Source organism: Mirounga leonina, unplaced genomic scaffold (assembly GCF_011800145.1).
Source record: "Mirounga leonina isolate KUSES-001 unplaced genomic scaffold, KU_Mleo_1.0 Mir_154, whole genome shotgun sequence".
Taxonomy (NCBI): Eukaryota; Metazoa; Chordata; class Mammalia; order Carnivora; family Phocidae; genus Mirounga; species Mirounga leonina.
The window spans coordinates 15,105,356-15,126,337 of record NW_023270389.1 but is presented as its reverse complement, the minus strand read 5'-3'; the positions used below and the strand labels follow the sequence as shown (position 1 = coordinate 15,126,337).

The 20,982-nt window shown below is 34.6% G+C and overlaps 1 protein-coding gene across 1 annotated transcript in view; it reads right to left on the bottom strand.

Annotated features, from left to right (window-relative positions):
• USH2A (usherin) overlaps window positions 1-20,982 on the bottom strand; it is a 702,118-nt gene that overhangs the window by 567,662 nt on the left and 113,474 nt on the right. Inside the window, exon 10 of the mRNA XM_035010130.1 lies at window positions 17,877-18,007. Within this exon, the coding sequence (XP_034866021.1) occupies window positions 17,877-18,007 (131 nt within the window). The remainder of the gene's footprint in view (window positions 1-17,876; window positions 18,008-20,982) is intronic.

The window sequence follows — 20,982 nt, the reverse complement described above, 5'->3', positions numbered from 1 at the left end:
AAGAGAGGGAACACAAGCAGGGGGAGTGGAAGAGGGAGAAGCAGGCTTCCCGCGGAGCAGGGAGCCCAATGTGGGGCTCGATCCCAAGATTCTGGGATCATGACCTGAGCCAAAGGCAGACACCCAATGACTGAGCCACCCAGGTGCCCCAGGAAAGATAAATTTAATTCACTGGTTTCTGTTTCTCTTATTTACTATTATGTACACCTTGACTAGCATAATGCCCAGTACATCACAGCATGCCTAAGATATATGTTTATTGATTAAGTAAATTAATTAAAGTCAGTTGTTACATAACTGAAATGTATTCAGGAGATACTGTCAAATATAACAGGAGTTATAAAAATCACAATTTCTACTCAATTTTAGTAGAAAATTAGTTATGACTGTAATAGACTACTTGCCCCAAATTCTTCTCCATTCAAGTAAAAAAAAAAACTATATATTCATAGTTTTCAAAATACTCATCTCAATCAAGCAATACCATTTCTTAGTACTGAAAATTTTGGAATACACAAATCTACAACATATGTTTAGTGTATTCCAAAGTTGAGTTCTTTGATTATCCACAACCAAATAACTCAAACCTATAGAATTAAAAGTCCCTGAAGGTTGAGCCCAGGAATCCTCATTTTTAAAAAGTTGCATTGGTAATTCTTATGAACACTAAGATTTAAGAACTAGTGCTTGGTACTTGCTACCTATTCTATCACTGCACTAAGTCAAGTGCTCCTCGGGACTCAGTCTTACTCTTTTTTCTTCTTAGTCATGCATCTCATTAAATTATTGACAGGTCCATCACTGAGCATCAAAGAAACATCATCTTCCCAAACTGAGTCAATATTGAAGTATTCGTACTACTAATCATCTGAATGTAAATTCTAACAATAGACTTATTATAGCAATTTTTTAAAAAAGCATTTATGAAACATCTAATCATTTGCAGCATTGCTGGTCCTTCTAAGGAAAAATACATCTATCTATCCATCCATCCATTCAACCATTCATCCATCCATCCATTGTCCATCTATCAATTGATCTTTACACAGTATATTCTCCCTGCTAGGAGCTAGCTCAGCTCTAGGATGTGGACCCTAAAAACTCCTACATATTTCTAGTATAGATACATCTTTCCTTAAGCTTCTGACTCCCTTAAGCAATGTCCACATTAATATAACAGGCTACCTTAGTAAGATACTCATTCCACTTCAAAAATAAATAAATGAATCTGCAGTGGTTTCTGCCACATAAAAGTATCATAAATTAGAGAATGCCAGGTGAATAATGTACATCATAATACTTGTTTCCATTTAAGCATTTTGTGATACTGCTGTTTATCATCTTGCTCAGCTGTCGAAAATACTCATTTGAGAAGAAAGGCTTCTACATTTGTGTAAAACAAAGATGTGTTTTCTTTCCCATTCTACAATGTCTATCATTTGTCAGGCTGGAATATTTTTATAGCTTCCTTTCCCCTCCAAAAGGTATTTCTGAAAAACTGCTTTCCAAACTTCCTCACCACAATCTCTAAGGAAGAGTTCAAAAAGGTAAAATACCAAAGCATGCTCAAAGTCATAGTTGGAATGGAATACATTTTTTCCCAATACTTTGAGTGTTCAAGACTGAAAGAGTGTAAAGAGGTTCCCCACACACTGTTGTTGCCAGCAATGTTACATACTTGAATGGTTTTAAGAGGAAGTACTATAATTATAGTCCTTCTAGTTCTCAAAGGGGTATAGTTTCATATTGCATAATCTTTTTTTTTCTTTTTTGCTGTTTTAGGTCTCTTTTGCTCAGAGATTAGAAGCTATAACTTGTGAAAGATGCATGCAGTATTTGTCACCATGTTAAATTAGAACATTTCATAAATGTCATCTGAATGGTACAACTATACAGTATAGTCTTATTGTAATCTGCTGCAAAATTAATATAGTAGTTATTAACAAGATGGTGTTTTGACTTTATCAATATGAAATATCTCAGTAGCATTTAAAAAGTATTTCCAACATGAATAAATGTATTTTCTATGTCTATAGTTAATGGTGTATAGAAATACGCTGTTAAGAAAGTTAACTTCTTTAGTTTAATGATCATTTGTGTTTTATTTTGGTAAGTGATCAAAGTTGCTGTGAATTTACACAATAGAATGCCTGCTTACTGTTATGTTAGTTTGTTGAACCAGTGAAAAAGTAAATCTCAAATATATTGAGAGAAAGATGTCCATATGAGATGATAAAGAAACTAAATAAATCAGGCTTAAAAGAAAATACCTTTACAAAATATTCAAATTAGTTTATGTGTAAGATAATAAGGTGAATCTTTGGTATAAACTAGCACTAGGGAGCTATATTACCTCTTTAATATCACCCAAATCTCCATTTGAGAATTACATTGGTTTCAAGAAATTAATTTGCCAATTATGTACACATTTTTATTTCCTAAATATTTAGAAATATTTTAGTGGTTAGGACTAACTTAGTAGGATTTGGAATGATCCTGAAAGAAACGGATGTGTTTCCTTCCTACTTTCAGATAACATATGTAAATATCCAGATGAGCAATCAGCGATGGATTCCTCTTATGTCCCAGTGCTAGGAAAAGATGTTTAAGTAATACCCAGCATCTCTAACCTCAAGTTGAGCTTTGGAAACAAACAATACGAGTTTTGAATTTCTGCTCTACCCCATTATTACTTGTGTGATCTTGGAGGAGTTACATAATTTCTCTGAGGCTCCATGTCCATAACTACACAAGGGATAAATTAATAACTCCTTCACCAACTTCAGTAAGGACTGAATTAATTGACTAAAAGTGCTTGGCATAATCCTTCACACATGACAAATGCATAACAAATGGCACCTATGAGATTTTACAGACTAATTTTTGTCCTCATGCATTTTAAGCAATACGTCCACTACCTGCCAATCTGTTTTATACATTTCAAAATGTGACACTCCCATACACAGTATCAAAACTTCATGCAGGTAGATCAAGGTGGAGACCAGTCCTTCAGCTCACCTGGAGCTTAAATAATCCCCAGTCCTGCATGGCACTGAGGAACCTGGTGTCTTTGCCCCTGGTTCACCCTTGATACTGGGAGTGCATCTGCCTCTGGAAATGATCAGTACATTAGTCTGGCAGGAGAAAGGAGGCTGCCTATAATCTGTCCTGAATGAATCAGAATCATAAAATATATATATATATATATGGGTCATGATGTATTGACTATTTTGTAAAACAAACTTACCATACCCCTTATCTATATTCATATCTAAATAAATAAATGTTTTCACCTTTTAATCATAACCCCAAGAAGACATACATGCAAACACAGAAACACACACACACACACACACACATATATCCATCCATCCTATGGTGGTTGCCTTTGCTAAAAGTCTTGAAATACTCGTATTTTGAAAACTGCCTTTAAAATCTATGGTCCCTACGCACTATTGTTCTTTATGCTTTCCTCCTCATCTGGGAGTACCTAGAGAGGCCATGATTATCTTCTCATTCACTTGTCCCTGGGGCTTCTCTCTTACATGTGCTCAAGAACAAGTATTTTCCATGCAAGCTGGTTCTCCTCCCACCCATATTCAGTCCTCTTTTGCTGATATGTGCTGACACAGTTTTAGCAGACCAACTTCCAGTGATACCTCTGCCATTAAACAAGGTTTACCCCCAAGCAGGCACTGCTTCCAATATTAATGGTCTGATAACCCCAAGGTGCTGATGAGGTACTATATTCTCAGGGTTTCCATTAAATAGAAGCTACTGTGTTCTGTACGTAGAAGAGAACATCCTGTTCATTCTTGGGCTACCTTCTGTCATGTGGGCACTGAGCAGAGATGGCTGGCTCTCCATCAAGATCCATTCTCCTCTTTCATAATACACAGTTGTAATTAGGACATGGCTCCCTAGCCAGGGACAACATTTTTCTAGCCTTCCACATAACTAGTGTAGGCATGTAACTAGCTCTCACCAACAGAATGATAGTGGACGTGATGTATGTCATTTTTTGGACCAAGACCTTCAGGAGGTGAAAGCTGTTTCTCCACATTGCCTTTTCCTTTTCTAGAGGAAGGCAGAGCCAGACAATGGAAGTAGGCTATGTCCCTGAACTGTCTTCTGGAGGAGAGCCACCAACCAACCTGAAACGGCTACCTTGGAGGGGTTCTATGAACAGGATATAAACTCCTATATTGTTTGGACCACTAGTAATTTGGTGTCTATTTGTTACATCTGTGTAGTTTATTCTAACTACTATCAAGTAGTTAGGATCTTGTATCCTATTAACCTACACTTGTTAATTAAATCAATTATCCAGTTATTGCCTACTATCCCTGTCAATTCTATCTTCACTATTGAATCTAGCCCTAAATGCCTGGGGTATTATTATTTGGTCAAGTTTTTATACTGTAGTCCTTGGGATAAGATCATTCCCAAGGAGATGCCAGGAGTGTTCAAACATGTAACTCAAATTAGGCTGCAGGTGGGAACCTCACCTCAGTTATAGCTCCATCCATTTTACCTCTAGGAAGTTTGTCATAACCTTGGTTTTTCTTCAGTATGAGTTTTTATTGATAGATCAGACCCACGTTTCCTTTCTTTTTCCATTTATACCTTAGCACCTTTGTTCCTATCCTTTGCATCTGGCCCTCTAAATTCTCAGATTAGTCAATTAATACTCAGCTTTCCAGCTGCAAGAGAAATATTACTACTCATCTCTCCTTATGTCTCTGAATGAGAGACCACAACTTATGCCCAAGTTTTCATGTCTTTCTTTAAGTTCTAGGTAAACTTCCCATCTTTCATATCCTTCACAATCCTAATGTTTATAGCCAGTAACCATACATCATACTATGCAGGGTCACACTTTTCATAGACTGAGGAAATGTGTGCATTATTTCTATTTGTACACCTTAATATGTGGGTAACAGAAAATATAAGGTAATATATTTCTGGAAAATTCACACAGTGACTTTTGGACATATTGTGGTAATTGATGACAAATACCTAGTTCTGAGCAGATGAGAAAGCATTGATGAACTGCAGGAAATGGTACATTATGTGGAGAAACTATATTCTGCTCCATTTTTTTAATGTATTTCCTTGAAAATTATCCCTCTGGCGGAACAATCAATTTTCGTGAGTAGGATCCTTATTCCTCATGATTCCATCTTCTTTGGGTCGGACCTGGAAATACTTCCTTCATTGATGCCTTTCCATTTCATCTAATTCATTCCAACCCCTAGTCTCCTGCCTTATTAATCTATTTTTTAATGTCTCTTAATCATCTCTCTCTGTTCCGGCTCTAATGCAGCAGTCTACTGATACCTTATTGAGCATTACAATCAACCATTCCTCTTTCTTTTTATATAATTACAACTATATTTTCAGTTTTAAGCCAACTTTCAGATTCCCTTACTGGGTTGTTGTTTTTTTTTTTTTTTTTTCATTTTTAAAAAAAATCACTTAGTTTAGATTCTCTAATTCTGAGGACACAGAGTACAATTCGACTATAATTTAACAGAGGCTCAGTCATATGGAAAACTTAGAAAACCATTTGATTTTAAGATGGGATTCAGAAGATAGAACAGAGTAAGCCCATTCCTGTCCATCTGTATACACTTATGCATAAGAACACACTCATGTTTACCCCCTCTCTCTCTCACACACACCTACATCCAGCTTCTTTTGCATATACATCTTTGATGGTGTTTTAGCAACTTGGTTATTAAAGAGAGATCCATAGATCAGCAGCAATGGCATCACTGGGGACTTTTACAGATTCTCAGTCCTTACTCCAGACTTCCTGAATCAGAATCTGCCTTTTAAAAAGACATCTGAGATATTCGCTTGCACATGAGAAGTTTGAGAAGCACTGCTCTGGGTGGTCTCCCAGGTATTGACTGTTGCAGCTTAACTCATGGTTTCTCAGATCCAAGAACATAGCAAAGTAGGAAAGAAGGAAGGTAAGAGGGATGGCAAAAATCCCAAGCAGGAAAGCACTGAGACAACATTTCTTGAATGCCTTCTACATGACTCAGGCCATGAGTCATACTAGGGACTTTCTCAAGTGTTTTCACATCATCAGCATTACCTATGTAGGTGGCTGTAGCAGGTACTCCAGGAACACCAGCAAACATGAAGGACAGGGGCAGAGGAGGGGCAGATTGGAGACAATTTGCTCCCTCCTTGGATAAGGAGCAGACTAGGATTTCTCTATATATGTACTTTAAGGATGAGTTAATAGACCCTTTTCCAATACGTCAGAATGCTTTTTTTTTTTTTTAAAGCATCATCCAGGCATGAGGCTCTATTTAGTTCTTCTAAACTTAAGTCATAGTAGATAAGAAAAAAAGAAAGAACAGTCAACCTCTGACTCAGAAAAGATATTAAATAACTCATGCACTGACTTCAAAGGAAACAAGAAGGAAGTGCAGTGACATCCTGGGAAACTTATAAGCATCTGTGCTAATAGCCAAGGCTGATTTTAAGATAAATGGACCTATTATTCCCCAGCACACATAGTGAATTTTCATCTTTTTTGGCTCATGTACAGCTTTTGGGTCTGATGAAGGTACTGAAAACTCTTCCCTCAGAGAAACATAAACAAACAAATAAATACACACACTACTACATAAATTTAAAGATATGTGTGTGTGTGTGTGTGTGTGTGTGTGTGTGTGTATATATATATATATATATATATATATATATATATGCCTTAAAACTTATCCATGGTAGCCCCAGGGATCCAAGGGCTCTATAATAAGGACTCCACAATAATAGTAATGACTCTTTTCCATTTTCCCCTCTCCTATTAATATTAATACTATTATTATGCTTTAGATGTTCTAAATGTCTTGACTTTGGCATCTGTATTTTTAGGATTTAGTGACTCAGAGCATTATTTCATGCCATTCTCAAGATCTTGGCACTCACATGAGGAAGAATTATAACATTTCTTATGGAAGAATAAGGCAAACATGCCATATCTTATGAGATTGGATTGAGTTTCAAATAACAACTGCCAAAGGGAAAGTTCCCTTCCAGAACACAGAGCGCACGACACAGTCACTCAGGCCATTTGGGGCTGGCTTGACTCCTAAGTTATTATAACAAAATGAGACTTGAACTACTGCCTAATTTCCTTGTATGCTCCCTAATATTATTAAGGATTGCAATTGCATGAATTTTTAAAATGTCCTTGAATTCAATTTTTCAGTTTATAATTCTGACATTGTTGACAAATTTTTTAGTGTGTATTCTGTTATCCCATTGAAAATGACAAAAAACATTGTTTTAGAAATCTTTTATAATATTATTTAGCCAAGATGTATTTGACACTATATTTCCACACCTAATAATAATCCATATACTTTGTGTCTGTATTTGGAGCATAAGAAAATAATAAAAATCAAGGTAAATATAAATGTGATTTAGAGGTAGAAAATGTGGTGGTTTTAAATTCACAAAACTATTCTATCAATGTGTCTACATTCAGATTCCTATATATTCCTCTCGGTCTACATACCAGATTTAATGAAAATTCTCTTTATTTCTATCTGACTATAAAAATTACCAACAAAGCAAATTAGGGAGAGAAAAAAGGAAAAAGGAAAAATATTTTCAAAACAAAGAAAATGTGTTAATATTTTAAAGCATGTTTTTCCTTTTATGCATTTTTAAACTAGATTTTTGTACATGGAAAATATTATATGGAAGCATCTCTTTAAAAACTGTTTTTCTTCCTGTCCCTCTTCTTCCCCTAATCCCATTCCTGAGATCAAAGTACATGTTGTAATATGTGTCAATACTTTTTTTCTTCTTAGCATTGAATATATCTCACTGAGTGGTTATACCACATTTTATTTATCAATTTATCAGCTAATAGACATTTGGATTATTTCTACATTTGATTATTATGAATAATGCAGCAATTAATGTTATGAATAAGATTATGCAAGGATATATATTTTCATTTTGATTGGGTATATATCTAGGAGGTAAAGTGCTGGGTCATACAGTAACTCTACATTTAATATTTTGAAAAACACAAGACTGTGTTGTGATGGTGTGAAATAGAGATCTAACTTTGTTCTTTTGCTTATGGATATGAAATTGCCCCAACATCATATGTTGAAAAGACTATTCTTTCTTTATTGACACCCTTGTCAAAAGTCAGCTGAATGTAAAAGTGAGGGTTTATTTCTAGACTCTCAATCCTTTTGTAGTGATCTATCTATCTATCTATTATCTATCTTCTTAAACCACATGACACTGTCTTGATTACTGCAATGTTACAGTAAATTTTGAAATTGGAAAGTGTGAGTCTTCCAACTCTGTTCTTTTTCAAAATTGTTTTGTCCATTTTTAAGTGCCTTAAAAGTACTTATAAATGTCTTCAAAGAAGCCAGTTAGGCTTTAAGGGGGTTGTGTTGAATCTGTAGATCAGTTTGTAGAGCACTAACATTAAGTTTCTAATATGTGAACATGGGATGTCTTTCCACTTACTTAGATCTTTAATTCAACAATATTTTGTATTTTTCAGAATATAAGTTTTGGACTATTTTTATTAAATATATTCCTAAGTATTTTATTCTTTTGATGCTATTTAAATGAAGTTGTGTTCTTAATTTCAAGATTGCTCATTGCAAGTGCATTGAGATACCACTGATTTTTGTATATTGATCTTATATTCTGCAACCCTGCAGAACCTTGCTGTTTCTTGGTTCTGATAGATTTTTAATGAATTCCTTGGAATTTTTTACCTACAAGATCATGCTATATACAAATAGAGGTAGTTTTATTTCTTCCTTTTCAACCTGGGTGACTTTTATTTCATTTTCTTGCCTAATTTTCCTGGTTAGAACTGGCAGTACAATGTTGAATAGAAGTGATAATAGGGGACGTTTTTGTCTTGTTCCTGATCTTAGAAGGAAAGTACCCAGTTTTTCACTGAAGTTTTGGTTGTATTATTTTTAGCTCTCTACTGGTTATATTTTGGAACTCTAAATAACATACCTAATTATATCTATTGACTTTTTTTTTTTTCTGCCTCAGGAACTGCCTTTTTTTTCTTATTATGTTAATCACCATACATGACATCATTAGTTTTTCATGTACTGTTCCATGATTCATTGTTTGCGTATAACACCCAGTGCTCCATTCAGTACGTGCCCTCTTTAATACCCATCACCAGGCTAACCCATCCCCCCACCCCTCTCCCCTCTAAAACCCTCAGTTTGTTTCTCAGAGTCCATAGTCTCTCATGGTTCATCTCCCCCTCCGATTTCCCCCCCTGCATTTTTCCCTTCATGTAATCTTTTTTTTTTTTAACATATAATGTATTATTTGTTTCAGAGGTACAGATCTGTGATTCAACAGTCTTGCACAATTCACAGTGCTCACCATAGCACATATCCTCCCCAATGTCTATCACCCAGCCACCCCATTTCTCCCAACCCCCACCACTCCAGCAACCCTCAGTTTGTTTCCTGCAATTAAGAATTCCTCATATCAGTGAGGTCATATGATACATGTCTTTCTCTGATTGACTTATTTTGCTCAGCATAATACCCTCCAGTTCCATCCACGTCGTTGCAAATGGCAAGATTTCATTCCTTTTGATGGCTGCATAATATTCCATTGTACATATATACCACGTCTTCTTTAGCCATTCATCTGTCGATGGACATCTTGCCTCTTTCCATGTTTTGGTTATTGTGGACATTGCTGCTATAAACATCGGGGTGCACGTACCCCTTCAGATCCCTACGTTTGTATCTTTGGGGTAAATACCCAGTAGTGCAATTGCTGGATCATAGGGTAGCTCTATTTTCAACTTTTTGAAGAAACTCCATAATGTTTTCCAGAGTGGCTGCACCAGCTTGCATTCCCACCAAGACTGTAGGAGGGTTCCCCTTTCTCCACATCCCCGCCAACATCTGTCATTTCCTGACTTGTTAATTTTAGCCATTCTGACTGGTGTGAGGTGGTATCTCATTGAGGTTTTCATTTGGATTTCCCTGATGCCCAAGCGATGTTGAGCACTTTTTATGTGTCTGTTGGCCATTTGGATGTCTTTGGAAAAATGCCTGTTCATGTCTTCTGCCCATTTCTTGATTGGATTCTTTGTTCTTTGGGTGTTGAGTTTGATGAGTTCTTTATAGATTTTGGATACTAGCCCTTTATCTGATATGTCATTTGCAAATGTCTTCTCCCATTCTGTCACTTGTCTCTTGGTTTTGTTGACTGTTTCTTTTGCTGTGCAAAAGCTTCTTATCTTGATGAGGTCCCAGTAGTTCATTTTTGCCCTTGCTTCCCTTGCCTTTGGTGATGTTTCTAGGAAGAAGTTGCTTCGGCTGAGGTCAAAGAGCTTGCTGCCTGTGTTCTTCTTTAGGATTTTGATGGACTCCTGTCTCACATTTGGGTCTTTCAACCATTTTGAGTTTATTTTTGTGTGTGGTGTAAGGAAGTGGTCCAGTTTCATTCTTCTGCATGTGGCTGTCCAATTTTCCCAACACCATTTGTTGAAGAGACTGTCTTTTTGCCATTGGACATTCTTTCCTGCTTTGTCAAAGATGAGTTGACCATAGAGTTGAGGGTCCATTTCTGAGCTCTCTATCCTGTTCCATTGACCTATGTGTCTGTTTTTGCACCAGTACCATACTGTCTTGATGATGACAGCTTTGTAATACAGCTGGAAGTCCAGAATTGTGATGCCACCAGCTTTGCTTTGCTTTTTCAACATTCCTCTGGCTATGCGGGGTCTTTTCTGGTTCCATACAAATTTTAGGATTATTTGTTCCATTTCTTTGAAAAAAGTGGATGGTATTTTGATAGAGATTGCATTAAATGTGTAGAATGCTCTAGGAAGCACTGACATCTTCACAATATTTATTCTTCCAATCCATGAGCATGGAATGTTTTTCCATTTCTTTGTGTCTTCCTCAATTTCTTTCATGAGTATTTTATAGTTTTCTGAGTACAGATTATTTGCCTCTTTGGTTAGATTTATTCCTAGGTATCTTATGGTTTTGGGTGTGATTGTAAATGGGATCAACTCCTTAATTTCTTTTTCTTCTGTCTTGTTGTTGGTGTATAGGAATGCCACTGATTTCTGTGCATTGGTTTTATATCTTGCCACTTTACTGAATTCCTGTATGAGTTCTAGCAGTTTTGGGGTGGAGTGTTTTGGGTTTTCCACATAAAATATCATACCATCTGCAAAGAGAGTTTGACTTCTTCTTTGCTGATTTGGATGTCTTTGATTTCTTTTTGTTGTCTGATTGCTGTGGCTAGGACTTCTAATACTATGTTGAATAGCAGTGGTGATAGTGGACATCCCTGCCATGTTCCTGACCTTAGGGGGAAGCTATCAGTTTTTCTCCATTGAGAATGATATTCACTGTGGGTTTTTCATAGATGGCTTTTATGATATTGAGGTATGTACCCTCTATCCCTCTACTCTGAAGAGTTTTGATCAAGAAAGGATGCTGTACTTTGTCAAATGCTTTTTCTGCAACTATTGAGAGGATCATATGGTTCTTGTTCTTTCTTTTATTAATGATTGATTGATTTGCAGATGTTGAACCAACCTTGCAGCCCAGGGTTAAATCCCACTTGGTTGTGGTGAATAATCCTTTTAATGTACTGTTGGATCCTATTGGCTAGTATTTTGGTGAGAATTTTTGCATCCATGTTCATCAAGGATTATTGGTCTGTAATTCTCCTTTTTGATGGGATCTTTGTCGGGTTTTGGGGTCAAGGTAATGGTGGCCTCATAAAACGAGTTTGGAAGTTTTCCGGCACTATCTATTGACTTTCTACTTGAAAGATAGAGACAATAATGCATGTTAAGTTTCTTCTATTTTTCCTTTTTAATTCATCACCTTCAAATTTATATCTATCCATCCATCTACAGAAATTCAATTTTATATTATTTTTCTTTCATTTTATAGCCAGAAATTCTGTCTTCTATTCTTTGTCTATGGGTTGAGCTTTATACCCAATATAAACAAAATTGACTGCCATTTTGGCATATAAATGTTATTTATCATAAAAAAAAAATTTGATTTGAGGAATAAAAATTCATCAAATATTTACTTAAAGAAAGCATGCTTCAAGACCATAAAGACCACTAGATTCTTTAAAAATATATTTTGACTTATATTTACTTCTTTGGATCATAATTATCTGTCATTTCTTGTGTTTAATGCTGCCCCCTATCTTGTATTTTTTTTCATTTTGTATATTTAATATTTTAATATGGGTTTGATGAGTGGTAACATTCTGACCATCTATCAATACAAAAAGAGATTTTAACTTAATACTGAAGTGATTGTTTGATTAGATGTGTGTATTGAATATTTCTTCACTATGTCTTCCCTTGGAATTTTTAAAGTAATTCTTCACTATCTTCAAGCAACCTTACCTAATGATGTCAATATGATATTTTTATCTATCTCTTTCTTTTACAGATAGTATTTTATTTTGAAATAATTATAAATGCACAGGAAGTTGCAAAGTTAGGAGTCTCATATACTCTTTGCCCAGTTTCCCCTGATGATTATATTTACACAACTATAGTACACCACCAAAACCATGAGTTTGACATTTGTACAATGTGTTCATATAGTTCTATGCCATTTTATAATATGTGTATATTTGTATAACCACCACCACAATCAAGATACAAAACTGTTTCATCACCACAATTATCTACCCTGTGATATTCATTTATACTCATGCCTATCTCCTTTCCCTCACCATCCCTAATTTCTGGCAAACACTAATCTGTTCATCCCTATAATTTTGTTGTTTTGATGATATTACATAAGTGGAATCATACAGAATCTGACTTTGGAGACTGGCTATTATTTTTCACTCAGAGTAATGCCCTTGAGATTTATCCAGTTGTGTATGTCAGTGGTTCTTTTCCTTGTATTTCAGAGTAGTATTCTGTGGTATAGATGTATTGCAATTTGTTTACCCATTCACTCACTGAGAAACTTTTTTGCTTTTTCCTGTTTTTGACTATTATAAAGAAAGCTGCTATTAAAATATATGTACAGGTTTTTACAGACATAAATTTTCATTTCTCTGGATTGAATGCCCAGGAGTGGAATTCCTAGGTTGTATGATAAATGTCTATTTTGTTCTTTTAAAACTCAAACTTTTTCAGAGTGGCTTCACCATTTTATATTCCCATCAACAATATGTGATCCAACTTCTCCTTATTCTTGCCAGTATTTGGAATTGTCACTTTTTAGTTATTATAATAGTTGCATTGTGATGTCTAATTGTAGTCTTAATTTGCATGTCCATAATGGAAAATGTTGAAGATTTTTTCCTGGAATTATTTGCCATCTGTATATCCTGTTCAGTGATGTGTCTCTTCATGTCTTTGGCCATTTTCTGATTAGATAGCACTTTTGTTTTATGTTTGTCATTTTCTAAATGTTGAGTTCATTATATATTCTAGATATAGTTTCTTTCTTATATATGTGATTTGTAAACATTTTCTTCTAGTCTGTAGTTTGCCTTTCATTTTTTTAAAATTTTTTATTTGAATTCAATTTAGTTGACATATAATGTATTATTAGTTTCAGAGGTAGAATTTAGTGATTCATCTTTGCATATAACACCCAGTGCTCATTACATCCAGTTCCCTGCTTATTGCCTTTTCATTTTCTTAAGAGATTCTTTTGAGAGCAAAAACTTTAATGTTGATGAAACCTAATTTATCAGTTTTTTTCTTTTATGGATTATATATTTAGTGTCATGTCTAAAGATTCTAAAAAAGCCTTATGTCCCCCAAATTTTCTCTTATGTTATATTTTAAAAGTTGTATTTGTTTACATTTAACATTTAAATTTGTACTTCATTTTGTGTTAATTTCTGTGAATATGCAAGTGCTAGAGGGTTGAAAGACTATCTTTGCTCCCCTGAATTGCTTTTTTACCTTCATCAAAAATTGACTGATCATATTTATGTGGATTATATCTGATTTCTCTATTCTATTACATTTATCTATTTGTCTATCCTTCCTCCAACACCATACAATATTGATTAATATAACTATATAATAAGCCTTGCAAACAGGTAGAGTGATTCCTCCCATTTTATTCTCCTGTTTGAACTTATTTTAGCTACACTAAAACATATATGCAAATACTATATTTTATCTTTAATATATAAATATAATAAAAATATTTAAAATACTATATATTTATGAAACATTTCTAAAATATTGTATCTTATAATATTTCCACATAAATTTTAGCATCCTATTATCTATATCTACAAAAAGATCATTTGGGGATTTTGATAGGCATTTTCCATAATTACTTGTATATTACTTTGAAAAGTATAACTTGTATATTACTTTGTCTGGTTCTGGTATCAGGATAGTACTTTCATGAAATGAGTTAAGAAGTCACCCCTCCTCTTTGATTTTGTTGTAATCGATACAGACCTCATGTTAATTACTCTAAATGTTTGGTAGAATTTTATAGTGAAACCATCTGGGCTTAGAGATCCTTTTTTTTTTTTTTTTTGTAAATTTTAAATTATGAATTCAAATTCCTTAATAGTTGTAGGACCATTCAAATTATTGATTTCATACTGAGTGAGTAAGAAATTTATACTTTTTGAGGAAGTGCTCCATTTCACCAAAGTAGTAAAATGTATGTGTGTAGACCTGTTGCTAGTTATGTCCTATTACACTCTAATGCCTGCAAAGCGTGTAGCGATACTTCTAGTTTCATTTCTGTTATTAGTAATCTGTGTTTTCTCTTTTTGTAAGTCTTGGAAGATGCTTGTAAATTTTATTTACCTTTCCAAAGATCTATTTTTTTCATTGATTTTCTCTATTGTTTTTCTGTTTAAATTTTATTGATTTCTGCTCTTAGCTTTATGATATCATTTATTCTGTTTGCTTTGAGACTATTTCCCTCTTCTTTTCCTTATTTCCTGAAGTGGAAGTTCAGATTATTGATTTGAGACTTTATCTTTTCTAAAGCAATCACTGAATGGTATAAAATTCCCTTGTATCACCGCTTTACCTGCATCTACAAATTTTAATATTTTGTATTTTTATCTCCATTCAGTTCACTGTCTTTTTAATTTCCTTTGAGACTTCCTCTTTGATCCATGTGTTGTTTAGTTTCCAAGTGATTGGAGATATTTTTTGTTTATCTGTTTTTTTTTTATGATGTTAATCACCATACATCATTAGTTTTTGATGTAGTGTTCCATGATTCATTGTTTGCATATAACACCCAGTGCTCCATTCAATACGTGCCCTCTTTAATACCCATCACCAGGCTAACCCATCCCCCCACCCCCCTCCCCTTTAGAACCCTCAGTTTGTTTCTCAGAGTCCATAGTCTCTTACAGTTCGTCTCCCCCTCCGATTTCCCCCCCTTCATTCTTCCCCTCCTGCTATCTTCTTTTTTTTTTTTTTTAACATATAATGTATTATTTGTTTCAGAGGTACAGGTCTGTGATTCAACAGTCTTACACAATTCACAGCACTCACCATAACACATACCCTCCCCAATGTCTATCACCCAGCCACACCATCCCTCCCACCCCCCACCACTCCAGCAACCCTCAGTTTGTTTCCTGAGATTAAGAATTCCTCATATCAGTGAGGTCATATGATACATGTCTTTCTCTGATTGACTTATTTCAAAAGGAATGAAATCTTGCCATTTGCAACGACATGGATGGAACTGGAGGGTATTATGCTGTTTATCTCTTTTTGATTTCTATTTTGATTCCACTGTAGTCAAAGAACATGTTCTGTACGGTTTTAGTTCTTTTAAATTTATTGAAGTTTCTTTATGTCCTACAATATCTTGGTATATGTGTATTATATATCTATTCTGCTGTTGTTGAGTGGACTGTTCATTAGTTGTGAGATCTTGTTGGTTGGAGATATGGTTGAGGTCCATATTCTTGATAATTTTCTTTTTCTTATCAATTTTTGAGAGATTGAAGTTTATTTTTTCTTTAATATCTATCCTCTCAGTTCTGTTTTTCTTCACATATATTGCCACTCTACTGTTTAGTACATAGACGTTTAGAATTTCTCTGTCTTTGTGCTTAAGTGATCCTTTTATCATTATGTAATATCTGAAAATTGTATTTGTCTGTACTCCACATTACCTGATATTAATATAGTCAGTCTTGCTTTATTTTGATTAATTTTTGCATGGTATAAGTTTTACAATTCTTTTTGTGTCTGCCATATGTATATTATACTTGAAGTGAATTTTTCTAGAAGCAGACATGTAAATGAGACTTTGGGAGGTAGAACTTTAGTTCACACTTTTCTCAGTACTATACACCAAAGTTACTTGACCTTCAGTTTTCAGGGAGAAAAATTATTTAAGTAAAAATTTTATATAATGCTCATATTGTGATAACCATTCTAAATGACCATCTGACTATGAGCTTCAGTACTCAGAATCTCTTTTCAGTCAACCAACATTTATTAAACAAATATTTATTGGGAACTCATTATATTACTGAAACTGTTCTGTTTATGTTGGGCAGAAAAAGGCAAGTAAATTAATTTCATAAAGGCTTTAATGGAAATAATATGTGGTAATGTAAAAGAAAGTGATTTGAAAAAGTTCTCTAATTGTGTGGTCAGTGAAGATATCTTAAAAGATATGTTGATCTTTGAGCTGAGATTTGAATATCAAGCAAAAGACATCGTGCTGAAAATTCTTGGCAGATTTGTAAAGAGGAGATGTGTAAAGACACAGTCTTTACTGATCAAAATATGTAAAACTGTAATTGACTTTCTAAGACATTAGTTCCTCAATATCAAAAAATAAAAATAGTATTGTTTTTGTTAATGATTTTTCTACTTTTCAGCTTTCCAATAAGACATAATGTTCTTTTATTAACACACTACAGTCACTCTGAAGTTCTTCAAGTCTTTATTTTGGCCTACTTTATATTTGGCTTTTATTTGTTAAAGCAGTTTTTAATGTATCCTGAAAGTTATAAGACCAATATATTTTGCCTTGAACTTAGTATCTTCATGCTGTAAAATTTTTTTCTTTGACTAGATAGTAGGCTTACATTCCGAGCCAGTGCATTTTCAATTATTTACAAGGCAATATGTAATTATTAAAAATTAATACAATCATTGAATTGATTCTTTAAACTAAATTTGCCCTTTATATATTGTTATATATTAGTATTATCAGAAAAGCTCCTGCTGAAGATACCACATTTAAATACAGAGCTGCTTTTTCTGACTTGACGTAGGGTATGCTATACAGGCCCACGTCAGTTAGAATCTGTGATCAGGCAGGTCAAACATCAATATTTGTAATATCAGTAAAAAAGGCAAGTATAAAATTATAAAAATCCATTGTATTGTTAAGAGAGAAGGTTGGAGTAAGAAATTTAGAAGTAGGACTATCACAATTTCCATTTGGATCTATGTGTAAGTGACCTTTGTTATATTATTTTCTATGGAACTTAAGAGGGAAACCATTCTTATTTAAAACTTTTATTAATATTAATTCACCAATAATGCCAATATATATTCAATTCACTTCCTAGTTTACTTGGAATCACCTCCCTCTCAATATTTTCCTCAATTTTAAAATTAAAAATAAAATAAGCCTTTCTTATATGTGAAGGACCACGTACATACATAGTCTTATATTTCATATTAAAAGTTGCCCTGGAGCACTTCTAAACCTTCTCTTAGAAAAGCAAACGCACACACACTTAGGACTTCCTGATCAATACAGACCTCAATTTCACTGGTAGAACATCTCCCAAATTAGTTGCTGAAAGCGAGCAGTTCTTTACCTTCAATAATGAAAACTCACCTTATCACAAAGGAAGCCACTGCTCCTGGTGCCCATTTTATCACAATCACAGGGTTTGCAAACATCCATGGCGGAAGGATCTGCACCAACTTGTCGGAAAAAGTAATCCTTACATAGCTCACAGTTCCTTCCTGCGTCAGAGAAAGGTTATGCATTATGACTTCCAATTCATTAAAATCAGCTGTATAATTCAAAATTAAAGACTGTATTCCTTTGAGGGAATTCTATAATTTTCGGGACGTCCATTTTAATGCACCTTTCATCTCTACCTGCCAATTTAGTGATCCAGAGCATATGAAACAATGAACCTGTTACAAACTGTGCTTTACTTCATTAAACTCCCATCTGTTATATAATACCACACTTCTAAAAAGCTCTGCTTTGTTGGGGCCCATACATTTTGAAAGAGTTTGTTTCTAAACTTAAAACTTTTCTTTATTTCTAGGACTAGGCCCTTAATCTAAATCAAATATGAGAAATGTTTATGTGTGAGGTAGATGATGGTTGTACAGTTGGAAGCAAGTAGGCATGCAGTATTAGAAATATTTTTCAAGGGGCGCCTGGGTGACTCAGTTGGTGGAGCGGCTGCCTTCCGCCCAGGTCATGATTCCAGGGTCCTTGGATCCAGCCCCACATCAGGCTCCCTGTTGAGTGGGGAGCCTGCTTCTCCCTCTACCTGCCGCTCCCTCTGCTTGTACTCTCTCTAAATAAATTAAAAAAAGAAATATTTTTCAAGAACTAGATCTTGTTTTTTTAAAAAAGGACACTGTTCTAAATATATTATTCTATAGTTAACATTATTAAAAGCAGGGCGCCTGGGTGGCTCAGTTGGTTAAGCGACTGCCTTCGGCTCAGGTCATGATCCTGGAGTCCCTGGATCGAGTCCTGCATCGGGCTCCCTGCTCGGCGGGGAGTCTGCTTCTTCCTCTGACCCTCTTCCCTCTCGTGCTCTCTGTCTCTCATTCTCTCTCAAATAAATAAATAAAAATCTTAAAAAAAAAGTTATTAAAAGCAAATGTTTCTCTGCTTATGGCCATTATTTTTTATTTCAAATAGCAAAGTAGAAATTGATTATGTTTAGATATATTAGAAATATGAGGAAATCCCTGTAGTTTACAATTTATTATTTAGAAATTTTCTCTTGCCATTTTATATATTAAAAAAAATCTATACTGGGGGGGCTTCTAAAGTAAATGTGAGTAGCATATAAGACCACTGAAAGAAGCTGAGATAAAACTCAAGACTATCAATTCCCCTTTAAACATTATGTACTCTACTCTCTTCAAATATTAAAATTGGCTCAATATCAGAAGACTATAGAAATAACTTGATCAAGTGAAAAACACATTCTGATGGATATTGGCCATGGACTAATTAAAAATTAAATGAATTTATAATATTTCTAGAATATTTCTATCTGCATATGCTGATGACTCCTGAATTTCTATCTCCAATCTAGAAATTCCTTATTTATCATTCAATGAATATTTATTGAGTGATTACCATGTTTCAAACACTGTGCTAAGTGCTGAGAAATACAGTAGCAAGCAAAATACATATTATACCCCTTTCACAGAGCTTTCTTACAATCTAATACGTAAGATGATGCCACTAAAGTATATAGATGATACTGATCTATTCTGAGGCATCACAATAAGGTTTATCTTAAGAGAAGAGTTTGGGGAGTTTCTATTTGTCCACAAAAGTTTCTCCTATGTCTCCTGGAAATACTGTGAACATTTCCAAAACAGAATTTTCCATTGTCTCCCTAAGCTTTGATCATTTTGTGTTTCCTATCTCAATGGCTGGCACCAACATTGACCCTGTTGTTCAAACTGGAATGTTAGGATTGAGTCTTGACTCTTTCTTTCCCTTTCCTACACCCTACACTTTGCTCAGAAAATGCTGTCACTTTCCATTCCACATATCTCTTGGATCCACTTCTCTCTATCCATACCACCTTAAATGTACTCGAGCATTATTTCTTACCTGGACTACCACAGTATTCCAAACCACTTTTGGCCCTCTCCAATCCATTCTCCACTTTATAACAGCTGAGTCTTTCTAAAACACAAAACTTGTTATGTCTCTTTCTTGTAAAATACCCCCAAGTGGCACCTATTCACCTGAGGATAGAAACCAAACTCTTCATCATGGTTCATAGAGCCTTCTAGATCTGGCCCCTGCCTTCCTTCTTAGCACCTTCTCTTACAATCTTCCATTTGTCCTTCCATCAGTTCTTTCAGGGTGCCATGTTCCTCCCTCCTCTGGGTCATTGTACATCTGTTACTCTTACTATAGATCTTTGTCACCACCCCCCTAATTCCCTTCCCTCTCGCTCTTTCACCTGATTAACTCCTACTGCACTTGCCCTATCTTAGCACTCATCAGACAACTTTGTAATTGTTCCTTTAATAGTGTGCCTTTCCTACTATGTAATAATCTACACAAAGACAGGAAAATTCATTATCTTGTTCGTCTTTATATTCCCAGCACCTAGCCAAGTTCTGGTGACATTTTAGGTCATCAATAATTATGTAATAAATCCATTCATGCTTCAGAGTGGTACACTTTCAAATCCATCAGATTTGGGCCATTATATTTTACAAATTGAGATATTGCCTCTTTCTGCTTTTAATATATCAGCCCTTCAGAGAATAGTAATTTTCAACAATGAGTCAAAATGCTGTATGCTTTTAGAACAAGACTTTGATAATCATCTTGTGCATTTAATTAGCATTTTTAAAAAGTGTTCCCAGATTACCAGGATCCTTGCCAAATCTGAACGAATATAAACATCACTACATGAAAATCCAAACGTAATGGAAGATCAAGGTCACACAAAGAAACTTAAGGGTATACATACTCAAACTAACAATTCCTGAGTTTTCCAAAATATACTCATGGTTTAATCAAATGGCCTGTACTTAAAAAAAATAGAACTTTCCTGAAAAGATATAGTCGAAGATTAGAGTGCTATTTCTGAAAACTACCGAATTATTTGGATTCATGAAGATTTAATGAACAAGCTTTACTTTTCTAACCTAACAGTATCATTTTTTAAGTTCTTATTTAAATTCCAGTTAGTTAACATGCAGTGTAATAT